At 45.7% G+C, this 18,285-nt stretch overlaps 1 protein-coding gene across 1 annotated transcript in view; it reads left to right on the top strand.

Moving 5' to 3' along the window:
- LOC124798666 (UDP-glycosyltransferase UGT5-like) overlaps nt 1-18,285 on the top strand; it is a 90,468-nt gene that overhangs the window by 48,254 nt on the left and 23,929 nt on the right. Inside the window, exon 3 of the mRNA XM_047262166.1 lies at nt 3,756-4,010. Coding sequence (XP_047118122.1) covers nt 3,756-4,010 — 255 coding nt within the window. The remainder of the gene's footprint in view (nt 1-3,755; nt 4,011-18,285) is intronic.

Raw genomic sequence — 18,285 nt, forward strand, 5'->3', positions numbered from 1 at the left:
CAGTGGGTGTGAGATCTGGAGTGCACGATGGCCGGGACAGCACGGACACCGTATGGTTTTGCGTTATCTTGTTGAAAGATAACGACTCGGCAACCTCGGCCATAGTGCACAGCCGGTTGCGTTAATGTGTCAGAAGTGTAATGGCTGTTGTCCAAATTATTGACTACATGATCCAGAAGTGATTGTATTGTGTACGTAATAGCATCCCATACCATGATGCTTGGTCCTGCGGCCATATGGGAATAATGAATGCAATCGAGCAACATTCGTACTTCTTGGAGCCTCCTACATGGTTACGTATACCATAATGCTTTACACAGAACCAAGACTTGCCTGAGAGGTGCCACGGTGCCACTTCCATTGTCCAGTGTTGCAGCTGGACGAACCACTCTTGGCATACCTCTCACTGCTGCCATGTCAGGGGAAGCGACAACACTGGTTGCCGTGCTGGCAGTCTGTCGTACTCCACATCTGGAGCACTGTTATTGTGGATACGTGTTTGGCTACAAACAAACCCAATTCCTGAGTCAATATTCTTAACCAATGCAGCATGATGGTGCACGGCCAGGCGAGCAGTGTACAGGGATCAGACAAAAATATAGAAACACCGCGTGAAATGCATATTTGAACATAAATGCAGATGCTAGCCAAGTTTGCAAGTTTTGCTGTTGTGCTTGACCACGAATAACGTCTGTACAGTGTCCTCAATATGTTGCAAGTATTAGTCGTGGCCAGAACAATGTGTTATGTAATTGAGTATGCATCACATGGGAGCTAATTGTGTTCGAACGTGGGGAAATTGTTGTTGCTCGTATGGTGAGTGCTTCCATAATCAAGGGAGCCAAAATTTTTGATGTTTCAAAAGGCACCACATCGAAGATCTGTGGGGAAAGCGGAAAAACATCATCTGCTAAGTCACAATGGGGACGAAACTGTGTGTTGAGCGATACTGACAGACAGTCATTGAAGAGGATTGTGACAAAAAGTAAGAGGGCGATAGCAGCAAAAGTCGGAGCGGAACTGAATGGCGCCTTCACGAACCCTGTCAGCACCAAAACTACAAGAAGAGAGCTCCATAAGCAGGGAACTGCACAGCGTGCAGGAATTCCAAAGCTAGTTTTCAGTGATGCAAATACCCATAGCAGGTAAAATTGGTGTAGGATCCATAAGACGTGGACTATGCGGCAATGAAAGAAAGTCATTTGACTGGAGTCTTGTTGCACACTGTTTCCGACTTCTGGTCGAATTTACATCCGAAGAATGAAACACAGCGGGGGTTCTCCGATGATATGTGCAGCTGTATCGTGGTGGTCCATGGGCCCTCGTTACTGCCAAGGGTTACATGGACTTTTTGACTGTCCATCCCATCGCACAATGTTTGCTCCCCAATGGTGATAGTATGTTCCGAGACGATGGGGCCTATTCACACAGCTCGCATGGTCCAGAAGTGGTTTTGCAAGTACAAGAATGAATTATCGCATCACTCCTGGCCACCACAATCACCATATCTCAATATTATCAAGCCTTTGTGGTCTACTTTGGAGAGAAGACTGTGTGATCACTACCCAATTAGATGATTTTTTCCAGTTTTTGCCACTATTTTGCAGGGGGAATGGTATAATATTCCCTTCAAAATCATAGAGGTCCTGTGTATACGTGATGTCTGTTTTTCGGAACTGTCCTAAAGAACAGGCATCATTTTGATCAAACAGCATCTATCAATTAAGACACATAGGAATTACAGACATTGGCTGGGAGTGAGTATTGCTGTAAATCAATGGAGTAACTTCAAAATTTATGCTAGATCAGGATTCGAACCTGGGCTTGCTGCTTACTAGGCTATCCAGACACAGTGGTCTACTTGAAGTCTGAACGAACAGATACCTCACATAGACTGCAGCGCTATGCGTATTCAAATACGGAGATATGTAAACAGGCAGAATACGGCGCTGCGTTGCGGTTAGCTATGCCTATGTAAGGAAACAAGTGTCTGGCGCAGTTGTTAGATCAGTTACTGCTGCTGCAATGGCAGGTTATCAAGATATAAGTCAGTTTGAAGGTGGTGCTATAGTCGATGCACGAGCGATGGGACACAGCAAATGCGAGGTAGCGATGAATTGGGTATTTTCCAATATGACCATTTCACGACTGTACCGTGAATATCAGGAATCTGGTAAAACGTAAAATTTCCAACGTCGCTGCGGCCGGAAAAATATCCTGCAAGGATGGGACCAAGGCGACTGAAGAGAATCGTTCAACGTTACAAAAGTGCAACCCTTCCGCAAAATGCTGCAGATTTCAATGCTGGGCAATCAACGGCTGTCAGCGTGCGAACCATTCGACGAAACATCATCGATACGGGTTTTCGAAGCCGAAGGCCCCCTCGTTTACCCTTGATGACTGCATGGCACAAAGCTCTACGCCTCGCCTGGACCCGTCAACATCGACAGTGGACTGTTGATGACTGGAAACGTTGCCTGGTCGGACTAGTCTCGTTTCAAATTGTACCTAGTGGATGGACGAGTACGGAAATGGAGACAACCTCATGAATCCATGGGCGCTACACGTCAGCAGGGGACTGTTCATGCTGGTGGAGGCTCTGCGATGGTGTGGGACGTGTGCAGTTGGAGTGATACGGGACACCTGATACATCTACATACGACTCTGACAGAGACACCTATGTAAGCATCCTGTCTGATCATCTGCAGCCATTGAAGTCCATTGTGCATTCCGACGGACTTGGGCAATTCCAGCAGGACAATGTAACACTCCACACATCCAGAATTGCTACAGAGTGGATCCAGGAAGACTCTTTTGTTTTTATACACTTCCACAGGCCACCAAACTTCCCAGTCATGAACATTATTGAGCATGTCTGGTGCTCCTTGCAACGTGCTGTCCAGAAAAGATCTCCACCTCGTCGTACTCTTACGTATCTATGGACTGCCCTGCAGAATTCATGGTGTCAACTCCCTCTAGCACTGCATTAGTCAACTGCATGCCATGTCGTACTGCGGCACTTCTGTGTGCTCACGGGGGTCAGTGTACCAGTTTCTTTGGCTCTACAATGTACAATTAAAGCGAGGCTGGCCAATGATTACTTCAGTGCAGATGGACACCACACTTGAACTCTTGCAGGAACTGGCGGAATTCTGTGAGTAATGAGAATAATGGGCAATGGGTAGTACGTTAGTAGTCTGTGGATAAGTTGCGAATTTGGGTATGACAGGAGGCGTCTGTGCAGTTGCAGTTGCGATGACCACTGTGTCGGGATGGTGCAGTGGTCAATACATCTGCGTAGCAAGCAGGAGACTCGGTTTTGAGTCCTGACCTGGCACAAATTCTCAACTTACCCCACTGATTTATATCAGTGTCCACTCGGACCAATGTCTGTAATTCCTTTGTGTCTTAATAAAGGACCTGCATTTATCCATTCTGGAAGTTGTTTTGAATGCCAAAGGTTTTCCTACACCATATTAGGCATGGCAATGTATTGTGTTTCTGGGATTTCCATGCTTTTGTCCGCCCCCTGTATGTCCTCACGGGCACTAGTCGCATAGAGTTGTTGAGAGTATGGCCTCGAGTATAGCCCTCCAGATCTCATCGATCCCTTATGGCGTTGCAATTTCAACATCCAGCAGTTTTTTTGTGCTGATCCAAGTGGAATAGGAAACGAGTAAATAGCGAGCTTGCAAACAGCGCGCTACTGCCTGGTCCCATAAACTGTACAGTGTGTGTGTTTGTTCCGACTGCAGCTGACGTGGGACCTGATAGAGCGGGCCCGCTCCCCGCCGGTGAGCGCCATCATCATGAAGTACATCGCCAGGCAGCAGTGCACCGACGCCCTGGCACTGCCCCAGCTGCGGCACGTGCTCTCCTCCGGCGACCACTACGACCTCGTCATCACCGAGTTCTTCCACGCCGACTGCATGGCCGCGTTTGCCGCCAAATTCGGAGTCCCGCTGGTCGGCATCACTTCCAGCATGGCTCTGCCTAGGGTGTATGACAGGGTGAGTATGTCACCTCTAGCACGACTGTGGTGCATGTGCCAAAAGCCGCGTGAGCTGCGAACGTGACCTCTTGCACATCAGGTGCTCCAACGGTATGCAGATTAGAATGATGCAGAATCACCCCAGATCATATAAAATGATACATTCTATTCAGAAAAAAACAGAACGCCTTGAACGACTAAAGATAGGACGTTCGTGTTCACAGCACATGTACATTAGTATGTTCTGCAGTAACGATTGGCATTCGTACCATGTGGACCCGCGGGTTCAAGGTCAACAACGACATCGCGACACAACACCACCTACCGGTAAAATGTGCCTGCGGCTCTCGTTGTTGCTATAAAACGAAGGTAATGCATCGGTGTGACTTGAGCAGACGTGCAGGATGCCTCGCAGACGTATGTGTGAACCGCACTATGCGGCGGCGCGGTTCTTTCCGTCCCTTTACGACGAACTCGCCCCTACCTGTGAACATTGTCTCAGCATATCATCAGCAAGGAAGCCGAGCGAAACCTATTGTACTTCGATGTGAACCAGGCTGCAATTAAAGTCACTAATCTACGTTTCGGGAGAAAGTTTTCACACGAAATGAAAGGTTGGAAATTTTGTCCTCAATTAATATATTCTGAAACTTAGGTGAACAAGTATCACTGCCAAGCCCGTGCCAGTCTTAACAGAGTCACTCACAATCCCTTTCACTCACGTCATCAAGTTTATGGTGTTGCATTTCCCGAAAACGTAATAGCTACAAAAATACTTATTGTTTTTGATTGAGAATGCTCGTCAAATATTAAGTCTGTCGGTACCAAATGCAGTCACAGTTTTTAGCCACCGACCTGTTCAATATATGTCTTTTCTCGTCACAAAATTCACTTAAGAATTCCGAAATTTCTACACACCCATCGGAATAATTATGCCGTCACTTTACCACACTTTTGATGTATGAAACACTGCTAGATCCGGCAACTTATTTCCATCGGAACCACCACTACACGCGTCCGAACTGTTTCATGGCTAAGCTCCGACTCTTCTCTAGAATACTCTAAGTCCTCTTTACCAGCAGAGAATAGCGCGCGAAGAATATTGCTTTACCATTTGTCAGTTTACTAAACAGCCAATAGCAAAACAACATTCTCCCGCGTCAGTCCACGCTTTTCATCAATAACCAATCGCAAAATAGTAAACCTAACGACTGCACTTTTGACCGACGTAATTATCTAATATGCTGAAGTTTTGTTTATGCATACAGTTATTTACTATTGTTATTTATACCTGAATTAACTTTCCCTTTACCATAAACTTACTTTACAAATCTATTCTACGAAAATCCCCTTTGTGCACATCCATACTTCTTCGAAATGTTCCCACACTAAATCCCACTACATAACTCGTTAAACAATTATCTTTATATTAACCTTAAACCACACTGACGCACATTCATACTGCTAAAACACATTTATAACATTTTACCTACACAAAAAGACATAATAACACTTGATGAAAATACTGGAACGGTTTATGAAAAACATTCTATTACTTTAGTGCACTCTAGTGGGCACAATCGCAACTAAATCAGTCCCCTATCCAATACTGTCCTCTATCGGCTGATTCATAAACTACGTGCGCGTCCAGTCTCGCGTCACCATCTCGCTCTGAGACACATCTCTCATTTAACCGCTTCCAAGGCAGGATCGGTATATGGCGCTAAGTCTCAACTATCCAATCAGTGAATTTGAAAGAGGGCACATTATTGGCATGATGGAATGTGACGCATGAATCTGGGAAACTGCTGCTCGCGCGGGACGAAGTGTTTCTCCAGTGCAACGGGTGTGTGCAGAATGGTTCACTGAAGGCCGTAGAACACGGTGAGATCGGCCGGGTCGCACAACCCAGACCACCCGCCGAGAAGGTCGACATCTCATCCGAGTGGAATTGCAGGACAGAACTGCGTCCTCCTCGACTCTGACGCAACAGTGGAACAGTGCAACCCATCGTACACTATCAGTGGTGACAGTGCATCGCCGTTTGTTATAGGTTACGTGCGCATCGTCCACTTCTCCGCGTACCTTTGACGAATGTGCAGAAACATGCAAGAGGCAATGGTGTATGGAACGACGTCACTTGGGGCAGTCATGGGGTCAGATAGTGTTTTCGGGCGAATCCGGGTCCTGTTTGTTTGAAAACGATGCCTGCACATTGATTCGCAGCAGACAGGGGGAGCGGCATCACAGTGACCGCAAATACACAAGACATACAGCGCCAACTCAAGGCCTTATGGTGTGTGGTGCTGTTGAGTACAACCACAAACCACAGCTGGTGCGTGTCCAGGGCACTGTGACCAGTGTGACCTACGTGAATGACACCCTTCGACCTGTAGGCTTACCCTTTCTGCACAACACCCCAGACACCATTTTCCAACAAGACAATGCACGACCACATGCTGCTGCACGAACACGTGCGTTCTTGGTGTCACAGGATGTCAACCTTCTGCCCTGGCCCGCCAAATCAACAGACTTGTTGCCACTCGAAAATGTGCCGTATATGGTGAAACGACAGGTGCAGCGCTGTGACCCAATGCCAGCCACCACAGATGGACTTTGGAACTAGCTGAATGCAGCATGGATGGCTATACCAGAGGACACCATTCGTGCATTATACGCGTCGATGCCATCATGCATTGAACAATTTGTCAGGGTCGTTGGCGGACCCTGTGCTTGCTAGGGAACATAACATATGCTGAACACAGGTGAGTGAAATGCTTATCATTTCTGCAGACTGCGGAACATACTAATGTACGTCTCCTGTGAATATTAATGCCCTGTCTCTAGTCGTTCAAGGTGCTCTGTTTTGTTTCTGAACATCAATGTAGATTACCCACCATACAGCTAATAGGCTACCTGAAAAAATCAACTGCCACCCACACGTCGGAAAATATTTGGTAAGTTCCTGAACTCGACAGGGGCCGCGCCTATTGCTAATGATTGGAGGACGTGGGCACTTCAATTGAATATTTTACTTTAATGGTTCCTGAATGATACAGTTTGATCTGGTAAAAATACAGGGTTATTACAAATGACTGAAGCGATTTCACAGCTCTACAATAACTTTATTATTTGAGATATTTTCACAATGCTTTGCACACACATACAAAAACTCAAAAAGTTTTTTTAGGCATTCACGAATGTTCGATATGTGCCCCTTTAGTGATTCGGCAGACATCAAGCCGATAATCAAGTTCCTCCCACACTCGGCGCAGCATGTCCCCATCAATGAGTTTGAAAGCATCGTTGATGCCAGCTCGCAGTTCTGGCACGTTTCTTGGTAGAGGAGGTTTAAACACTGAATCTTTCACATAACCCCACAGAAAGAAATCGCATGGGGTTAAGTCGGGAGAGCGTGGAGGCCATGACATAAATTGCTGATCATGATCTCCAACACGACCGATCCATCGGTTTTCCAATCTCCTGTTTAAGAAATGCCGAACATCATGATGGAAGTGCGGTGAAGCACCATCCTGTTGAAAGATGAAGTCGGCGCTGTCGGTCTCCAGTTGTGACATGAGCCAATTTTCCAGCATGTCCAGCTACACGTGTTCTGTAACGTTTTTTACGCAGAAGAAAAAGGGGCCGTAAACTTTAAACTGTGAGATTGCACAAAACACGTTAACTTTTGGTGAATTGCGAATTTGCTGCACGAATGCGTAAGGATTCTCTACCGCCCAGATTCACACATTGTGTCTGTTCACTTCACCATTAATAAAAAATGTTGCTTCATCACTGAAAACAAGTTTCGCACTGAACGCATCCTCTTCCACGAGCTGTTGCAACCGCCCCGCAAATTCAATGCGTTTGACTTTGTCATCGGGTTCAGGGCTTGTAGCAATTGTAAACGTTAAGGCTTCTGCTTTAGCCTTTTCTGTAAGATTTTCCAAACCGTCGGCTGTGGTACGTTTAGCTCCCTGCTTGCTTTATTCGTAACTTCCGCGGGCTACGCGTGAAACTTGCCCGCACGCGTTCAACCGTTTCTTCGCTCACTGCAGGCCGACCCGTTGATTTCCCCTTACAGAGGCATCCAGAAGCTTTAAACTGCGCATACCATCGCCGAATGGAGTTAGCAGTTGGTGGATCTTTGTTGAACTTCGTCCTGAAGTGTCGTTGCACTGCTATGACTGACTGATGTGAGTGCATTTCAAGCATGACATACGCATTCTCGGCTCCTGTCGCCATTTTGTCTCACTGCGCTCTCGAGCGCTCTGGCGGCAGAAACCTGAAGTGCGGCTTCAGCCGAACAAAACTTTATGAGTTTTTCTACGTATCTGTAGTGTGTCGTGACCATATGTTAATGAATGGAGCTACAGTGAATTTATGAAATCGCTTCAATCATTTGTAATAGCCCTGTATATGGAAAACACGTGTCGCTCCATTCCCACATACAGACTTTTTTGTCGGAAATTGTGGAAACGTTGGGCTTCACACAGCATTCCCATGGGAAGAGCAAAATTTGGAAATTTTCAAACGCACGATGGCGGGAGACCATACACAGTGGGATAACAGCAAGTGGACAGTTGAGGACTTCACCAAAAGGTTACACCTATGTAAGGATCCTGTCTGATCATCTGCAGCCATTGAAGTCCATTGTGCATTCCGACGGACTTGGGCAATTCCAGCAGGACAATGTAACACTCCACACAGCCAGAATTGCTACAGAGTGGATCCAGGAACACTCTTTTGTTTTTATACACTTCCACAGGCCACCAAACTTCCCAGTCATGAACATTATTGAGCATGTCTGGTGCTCCTTGCAACGTGCTGTCCAGAAAAGATCTCCACCTCGTCGTACTCTTACGTATCTATGGACTGCCCTGCAGGATTCATGGTGTCAACTCCCTCTAGCACTGCATTAGTCAACTGCATGCCATGTCTTACTGCGGCACTTCTGTGTGCTCACGGGGGCCTTACACGATATTGGTCAGGTGTACCAGTTTCTTTGGCTCTACAATGTACAATTAAAGCGAGGCTGGCCAATGATTACTTCAGTGCAGATGGACACCACACTTGAACTCTTGCAGGAACTGGCGGAATTCTGTGAGTAATGAGAATAATGGGCAATGGGTAGTACGTTAGTAGTCTGTGGATAAGTTGCGAATTTGGGTATGACAGGAGGCGTCTGTGCAGTTGCAGTTGAGATGACCACCGTGTCGGGATGGTGCAGTGGTCAATACATCTCCGTAGCAAGCAGGAGACTCGGTTTTGAGTCCTGACCTGGCACAAATTCTCAACTTACCCCACTGATTTATATCAGTGTCCACTCGGACCAATGTCTGTAATTCCTTCGTGTCTTAATAAAGGACCTGTATTTATCCATTCTGGATAAATACAGTTGAGGACTTCACCAAAAGGTTACACCTATGTAAGCATCCTGTCATCTACATCTACATCTACATCTATACTCCGCGAGCCACCTTACGGTGTGTGGCGGAGGGTACTTATTGTACCACTATCTGATCCCCCCTTCCCTGTTCCATTCACGAATTGTGCGTGGGAAGAACGACTGCTTGTAAGTCTCCGTATTTGCTCTAATTTCTCGGATCTTTTCGTTGTGATCATTACGCGAGATATATGTGGGCGGTAGTAATATGTTGCCCATCTCTTCCCGGAATGTGCTCTCTCGTAATTTCGATAATAAACCTCTCCGTATTGCGTAACGCCTTTCTTGAAGTGTCCGCCACTGGAGCTTGTTCAGCATCTCCGTAACGCTCTCGCGCTGACTAAATGTCCCCATGACGAATCGCGCTGCTTTTCGCTGGATCATGTCTATCTCTTCTATTAATCCAACCTGGTAAGGGTCCCATACTGATGAGCAATACTCAAGAATCGGACGAACAAGCGTTTTGTAAGCTACTTCTTTCGTCGATGAGTCACATTTTCTTAGAATTCTTCCTATGAATCTCAACCTGGCGCCTGCTTTTCCCACTATTTGTTTTATGTGATCATTCCACTTCAGATCGCTCCGGATAGTAACTCCTAAGTATTTTACGGTCGTTACCGCTTCCAATGATTTACCACCTATGGCATAATCGTACTGGAATGGATTTCTGCCCCTATGTATGCGCATTATATTACATTTATCTACGTTTAGGGAAAGCTGCCAGCTGTCGCACCATGCATTAATCCTCTGCAGGTCCTCCTGGAGTACGTACGAGTCTTCTGATGTTGCTACTTTCTTGTAGACAACCGTGTCATCTGCAAATAGCCTCACGGAGCTACCGATGTTGTCAACTAAGTCATTTATGTATATTGTAAACAATAAAGGTCCTATCACGCTTCCCTGCGGTACTCCCGAAATTACTTCTACATCTGCAGATTTTGAACCGTTAAGAAAGACATGTTGTGTTCTTTCTTCTAGGAAATCCTGAATCCAATCACAAACCTGGTCCGATATTCCGTAAGCTCGTATTTTTTTCACTAAACGTAAGTGCGGAACCGTATAAAATGCCTTCCTGAAGTCCAGGAATACGGCATCAATCTGCTCGCCAGTGTCTACGGCACTGTGAATTTCTTGGGCAAATAGGGCGAGCTGAGTTTCACATGATCTCTGTTTGCGGAATCCATGTTGGTTATGATGAAGGAGATTTGTATTATCTAAGAACGTCATAATACGAGAACACAAAACATGTTCCATTATTCCACAACAGATTGACGTAAGCGAAATAGGCCTATAATTATTCGCATCTGATTTATGACCCTTCTTGAAAATGGGAACGACCTGCGCTTTCTTCCAGTCGCTAGGTACTTTACGTTCTTCCAGCGATCTACGATAAATTGCTGATAGAAAGGGGGCAAGTTCTTTAGCATAATCACTGTAGAATCTTAAGGGTATCTCGTCTGGTCCGGATGCTTTTCCGCTACTAAGTGATAGCAGTTGTTTTTCAATTCCGATATCGTTTATTTCAATATTTTCCATTTTGGCGTCCGTGCGACGGCTGAAGTCAGGGACCGTGTTACGATTTTCCGCAGTGAAACAGTTTCGGAACACTGAATTCAGTATTTCTGCCTTTCTTCGGTCGTCCTCTGTTTCGGTGCCATCGTGGTCAACGAGTGACTGAATAGGGGATTTAGATCCGCTTACCGATTTTACATATGACCAAAACTTTTTAGGGTTCTTGTTTAGATTGTTTGCCAATGTTTTATGTTCGAATTCGTTGAATGCTTCTCTCATTGCTCTCTTTACGCTCTTTTTCGCTTCGTTCAGCTTTTCCTTATCAGCTATGATTCGACTACTCTTAAACCTATGATGAAGCTTTCTTTGTTTCCGTAGTACCTTTCGTACATGATTGTGGATCTTTCCCCTCGCTTTGGACCTTAGTCGGTACGAACTTATCTAAGGCGTACTGGACGATGTTTCTGAATTTTTTCCATTTTTGTTCCACATCCTCTTCCTCAGAAATGAACGTTTGATGGTGGTCACTCAGATATTCTGCGATTTGTGCCCTATCACTCTTGTTAAGCAAATATATTTTCCTTCCTTTCTTGGCATTTCTTATTACACTTGTAGTCATTGATGCAACCACTGACTTATGATCACTGATACCCTCTTCTACATTCACGGAGTCGAAAAGTTCCGGTCTATTTGTTGCTATGAGGTCTAAAACGTTAGCTTCACGAGTTGGTTCCCTAACTATCTGCTCGAAGTAATTCTCGGACAAGGCAGTCAGGATAATGTCACAAGAGTCTCTGTCCCTGGCTCCAGTTCTGATTGTGTGACTATCCCATTCTATACCTGGTAGATTGAAGTCTCCCCCTATTACAATAGTATGATCACGAAACTTCTTCACGACGTTCTGCAGGTTCTCTCTGAGGCGCTCAACTACTACGGTTGCTGATGCAGGTGGTCTATAGAAGCATCCGACTATCATATCTGACCCACCTTTGATACTTAACTTAACCCAGATTATTTCACATTCGCATTCACTGGATATTATTGAATTCTTTACTGCTATAAATACTCCTCCACCATTGGCGTTTATCCTATCCTTGCGGTATATATTCCATTCTGTGTCTAGGATTTCGTTACTGTTCCGGTTTTAACCAACTTTCCGTTCCTAATACTATATGCGCACTATTTCCTTCAATAAGAGATACTAATTCAGGAACCTTGCCCTGGATACTCCTGCAGTTTACCAATATTACGTTGACTTTTCCTGTTTTTGGTCTCTGAGGACGGACGTTCTTTATCAACGATGATAATGTCCTCTCTGGTAAGCCGTCAGGTATTTTATCGTTTCGCCCAAGGGGGGGTCCCTCTAACCTAAAAAACCCCCGTGTGCACGCCACACGTACTCTGCTACCCTAGTAGCTGCTTCCGGTGTGTAGTGCACGCCTGACCTGTCTAGGGGGGCCCTACAGTTCTCCACCCAATAACGGAGGTCGATGAATTTGCAACCATTATAGTCGCAGAGTCGTCTGAGCCTCTGGTTTAGACCCTCCACACGGCTCCAAACCAGAGGACCGCGATCGACTCTGGGCACTATGCTGCAGATATTAAGCTCAGCTTGCACTCCGCGTGCGATGCTGGTTGTCTTCACCAAATCAGCCAGCCGCCGGAAGGAACCAAGGATGGCCTCAGAACCCAAGCGGCAGGCGTCATTCGTTCCGACATGTGCTACTATCTGCAGCCGGTCACACCCAGTGCGTTCAATAGATGCCGGAAGGGCCTCCTCCACATTACGGACGAGACCCCCCGGCAAGCACACCGAGTGCACACTGGCATTCTTCCCCGACCTACCCGCTATTTTCCTAAGGGGCTCCATAACCCGCCTAACGTTGGAGCTCCCTATAACTAATAGGCCCGCCCTCTGTGACTGTCGGGACCTTGCCGGAGAATCGGCCACTGGCCCAACAGGCGAGGCATCCTGTGGTGGCTCGGAAACGATGTCATCACCACTAGGAAGCACCCCGTACCTGTTGGAAAGGGGTAAGGCAGCTGCCACGCGGCCAGATCCCACCTTCGCCTTTCGGCCAGGCACGCGCGAGCCCACCACTGTCCGCCATTCACCCTGGAGTGATGGCTGACCGGTAAGATGCTCACTGCCGGAAGACGCAGCGACATCAGGGGTTCCATGCGATTCCAAGGCCACCGAAGTAGGCATAGGTCTCACCACAGTTGCCCCAACGCCACTACGAGCCGACGCCTGCGCCTCGAGCTCGATGAGCCTAACAGACAAAGCCTCCACCTGCCCCCGAAGAGTGGCCAATTCTCCTTGCGTCCGCTCACAACAACCACAGTCCCTACACATGACTATGTTTACCCTACAAGCGAACGGTGCACTCGCCTTATTAGCAGCAGGAAATCGAAGTGCTCTCTCACTGACGGTCTAGCCGACACTGAGCTGTTCTAACCAAACAAACAAAAGCCTGTACGATACGAGGGTCAGTAGCAACGGCGATACTGTACACTACACTGTTATTAAAATAAAAGGTTGTGTCTAGTAGGCACTCAAACACGCAAGAAATTACAAAATAAAATAGTAACTACCCAGATAACTGAAAATAAGTTGTACCTGTTTGAAGCTCGTAAAAATGTGTAACAAGCGAACGGTGTACTCGCCTTATTAGCAGCAGGAAATCGAAGTGCTCTCTCACTGACGGTCTAACCGACACTGAGCTGTTCTAACCAAACAAACAAAAGCCTGTACGATACGAGGGTCAGTAGCAACGGCGATACTGTACACTACACTGTTATTAAAATAAAAGGTTGTGTCTAGTAGGCACTCAAACACGCAATAAATTACAAAAATAAAATAGTAACTACCCAGATAACTGAAAATAAGTTGTACCTGTTTGAAGCTCGTAAAAATGTGTAACAAGCGAACGGTGTACTCGCCTTATTAGCAGCAGGAAATCGAAGTGCTCTCTCACTGACGGTCTAACCCCCTTCTTCCAATGGTTTCCTGTTCTACTATAGACGACACCAGTTTCCCATTCTGCTGCTCATTGTCTCCTCAGGCTCAACCAGGAGGATAATCCCCGAAAGGCTCGATTGTCTATCTGTGCAGTCTGCTCGTGTCGGAGCTGCCTTCTTGAGTGGCTGACAGTTCTTCCAGAGAGTATGAAATTTCCTCCTCTTTTCACCCGAGTGAAAAGGAGTTCCTGTGGTCAACACCAGATTCATTTAATGGGAAAAACTGTTTTGAGAATGAAATGTTAGTTTAGGTACAGAGAGGTGGCTACCCCACGTTGCTACAAGCTACTCCTAACCACTCATGTAATCAGCGCGGGATACCGGTGAAAAGTTGAAAAGCAAAAACTGAATCGGAAAGTAAATGAAGCAAGAGAGTCTCGTATGCAAATTCAGTATGATAATAGGATAAAATGTGAGCAGAAAAGCCTGAAACAGCCGCTGGCTCACGCTAGGGCTGTTGTTAAAATATCGACATAAGGGTGTATCAATATACAGTATTTCCCAAAAGATCGCTATTCATATGCTGTATTTATTTCACCCACATATGGATAACGAAACAGCAATATCGAATGCCGATATTTTTATTTTATATTACACTTCTTTCGCAATTTTCGCTAAATGTTTGAAATTGTTCTTTTGAAATTGTAGTAGAACGTAATTTTACTTTCACTGTGTGAAAGAGTCTTAATACTTTTTGAGCTTTCATCACGTCCACTCTTTCTCTTTGTCTGTGTGAAGCAAGTACAGACGGTACAAAAAAGAAGTCCTATTGCACTGGGAGGGGGATATCTAATAATAAATCAGTATTTAAATACACAGTTCTAAAACAGGCAGTATATTTACAATGCGCAGCAGAATTTTTTGTGGCCTGTACGTCGATATACCTTATATCGATACTATTTCTCGGTATGTTGACTGGCGGCAGTAGTAGAATTTTAGATATAGATATATCGGACTTCCGATATTTTTAAGATATCGTCAATCCTATCTCACTCATGTACTTAACATGTAAGTAGTGCATAACCCCTTTATTCTGAAATTCATGACACAGAGAACAAAAGTTGCTTCTGAGGCATGCGATTAAATTCATTAGCAGCATATCCAGATCACCGTATAAAATAAAAATTTGTGTAACGGCAAAATTGTCTGTTTCCCATATTCTCCTTCTTTACACTGCACTCCTCAACAATGCCATAATGTAGTGGAAATATCTTGCTCGGATGCATGCTTGAATCTGTCGTTGCTATCGTCGATGAATACCATCGATGAGATCAGCAAGCAAGCCGTTGTCTAAACTGCCCCACTCTTCTATCGCGATTCTGCGTAAAGCCGGGTTCACACACGCAACGAAAGTATCGCCACAAGTCAAGTCATTCTGGAGTGGCGCTGTGAGCTACAGTTCACACAGGACGCCACAAATTCTTTGTAATTGCGCAGTTTGCAAAATGGCGTCACCTGTCTCAGCTGATTAAGCGGCTGTACATATTACTAAATAAGATGTTTTGGAAACATAATAAATGTAAAATATTACTTACCAAAGTGTTTCTCGTCTCTCTTGTCTCGACTACATGTTTTAAGAACCGGTCTGCAGCTTCAAACCAAGCAAGGCTGGGTTTATAAATACCGTCTGTAGACGCACCACTCTTAAGTGATTTCAGTACTTTTTTATGTTCATTCATGTAAGCATGTCGAATGCTTCGAAATTTTAATTTTGTTCTAGCTACATCAATTCCAGGTACATATTCACGCATACTGTTTACTATTTCAATTAATGCAGCATCGCTCAAATTTCTGTCTTTGTATGATTCGCTTTTGTGGTTCCAAAGGCATTCTCGTTCTTGATACACCTCCAAGAATCTCATAATTGTCGCTGTTGACCACTTTTTCGACGTATTAATAGCAAACGCACAAACAAAAACACCATCTGCGAACGAATACGCACTAGAAAGGTTTGAATCCAGCCGCGAGGTAGCAACTGAATAACGTTATTCGATTGTGGAGAAGGCAAAATGGCGCAACAAAGTTGAACTTAAGTAGAACCAAGTTCAACTTTTTGTGGCGTGGCAAAAGTCGCGCTTCTTAAATGGCGCCACCGAAAACTAGGGGTTCACACATGCAACTACAAAGCAACTGCAGTTCGCCATTAGCAGTGGCGATACTTTTGTCGCCTGTGTGAACCCGGCAAGTCGAGCAGAGTATGTGGGCGTTGTCTTCGTCGTCTAAAAACAGCTTGTTTCAATCTCTCCCACACATGTTCCATTGGGCTCATTTCGCGGGAGATAGCAGGCCACACCGTTCTGGAGATCCTAGCCTGCTGAAAGAACTTGTTCATGAGAATAGCACAATGAGAAAGCTCCTACATGAGCATCAAGATGAAAGTGTCACCAAATTGTTGTCGATACCGTTCCGCTAATGGTAGCAGCATCTCGTCCACACACCATAGAGCAATGAGATTACCCTCAACAGTTACGAGAGATATATGGTGGCTCCTTGTAATGCTGGCCCAGAACATCACTCCACCACCACACATTTGTATATGTGAGACAGTGTTGGAGAGGTTCAATATTCCCAGGTTTTCTCCAATCACGTCGTCTGCGGCTGTCAGCGTACAAACACATCCGAGTTTCCAGAATGAGATTTTCACTCTGCAGCGAAGTGTGCGCTAATATGAAACATCCTGGCAGATTAAAACTGTGTGCCAGACCGAGACTCGAACTCGGGACCTTTGCCTTTCGCGGGCAAGTGCTCTACCAACTGAGATACCCAAGCACGACTCACGCCCCGTCCTCGCAGCTTTAATTCCACCAGTCCCTCGTCTCCTATCTTCCAAACTTTACAGAAGCTCTCCTGCGAAGCTGTCCTGTAAAGTTTGGAAGGTAGGAGACGAGGTACTGGCGGAATTAAAGCTGCGAGGACGGGGCGTGAGTCGTGCTTGGGTATCTCAGTTGGTAGAGCACTTGCCCGCGAAAGGCAAAGGTCCCGAGTTCGAGTCTCGGTCCGGCACACAGTTTTAATCTGCCAGGAAGTTTCACATCCGAATTTCGTCCGTAAACGACATTAGATGCCAATCCTGCGCGTCCATTTTCTTGCCCGTTTGTAACGGAGTCAGTTGTGTTGTGGTGTACGGCGTGGTGCTTGCCAAAACCGTCGGCAATGGAGATTCACATCATGCAATCGCCACCTAACAGTTTTATTCGATACGTGAGGTCCTGTAAGTTTCTTTGGATGCCGAATTCATTTCGGGATCACTAAGCACACATTTCCTTTGACTCGAAAGTCGTAGGTATGGATCATCCTGTGCACCTGTCTAGCGTGCACGGCTTGTGCGGTGTAAATCCTAAACACTACCTGTCAATTGGAATCGATTCCATGTCAGCATCACATCACTTTAACTACGATGCACGTAATATGATGGTGTAGATCCGATCGTTGCTCGTGATTGTTGCTCGTAGCGTGATGGATGCTGACTCTACAGTTTACAGACGTTTCTAATGCATCCTTACTGGTGCTTTGCTTTCAAGTAAAATGCTGCAAGCCATTCGAGTGCGGCGTTGTACCCTTAGGTAGCGCTCATTGTAACTGTGTGTACGTGTACATACAACATCTGTGGTCAACGTTTCGGTACATGAACAGACACAATGCATCACACTTGCACCACATACTAGGTTGATGTGTGTAGTTGGAGGCAGGTATAACATACAGCAGAACCCTGATTATCTGTCCTAATGCAGACCAAAGAGTGCACGGATGCTCGAAAACATGGGTAACCTCAAATACGCACCTCGTTACTGGAAACTACTTTTTAATGTATTTACAAAATATGCTATACGGGGGATTCTTGTGGCAGGCAAAGTTACTTCTGTTGAATGCTGCACTTCACATCAAAGTGACACAGATACATGGCACTGTTTTTCAACATTGTGACGAAGTCTTTGTAAACAACGGTTGGTACGTTCTACCAATCGTGCGCAGTTCATCGACGATAAAAGTCGCTCCTTGGTCACAGAATTATTTGAGAACCATTCTGTGAACATCCTCATCGTCGGAAAATTTGCTACTGCCACGACTCATCTACGTCTACAGCTATTTGGATACTCTGCATATTACACTTCAGTGCCTGGCAGGGGGTTCATCGAACCACCTTCACAACAATCCGCTATTATTCCACTCTCGAACAGCGCGCGGAAGAAACGAACACCTATATCTTTCCGTGCGAGCTCTGCTTTCCCTCATTTTATTATGATGATCATTTCTCCCTATGAAGGTCGGCGTCAACAAATTATTGTAGCATTCGGAGGAGAAAGTTGGTGACTGG

The sequence above is a fragment of the Schistocerca piceifrons genome, chromosome 5 (genome assembly GCF_021461385.2).
Source record: "Schistocerca piceifrons isolate TAMUIC-IGC-003096 chromosome 5, iqSchPice1.1, whole genome shotgun sequence".
Lineage (NCBI taxonomy): Eukaryota > Metazoa > Arthropoda > Insecta > Orthoptera > Acrididae > Schistocerca > Schistocerca piceifrons.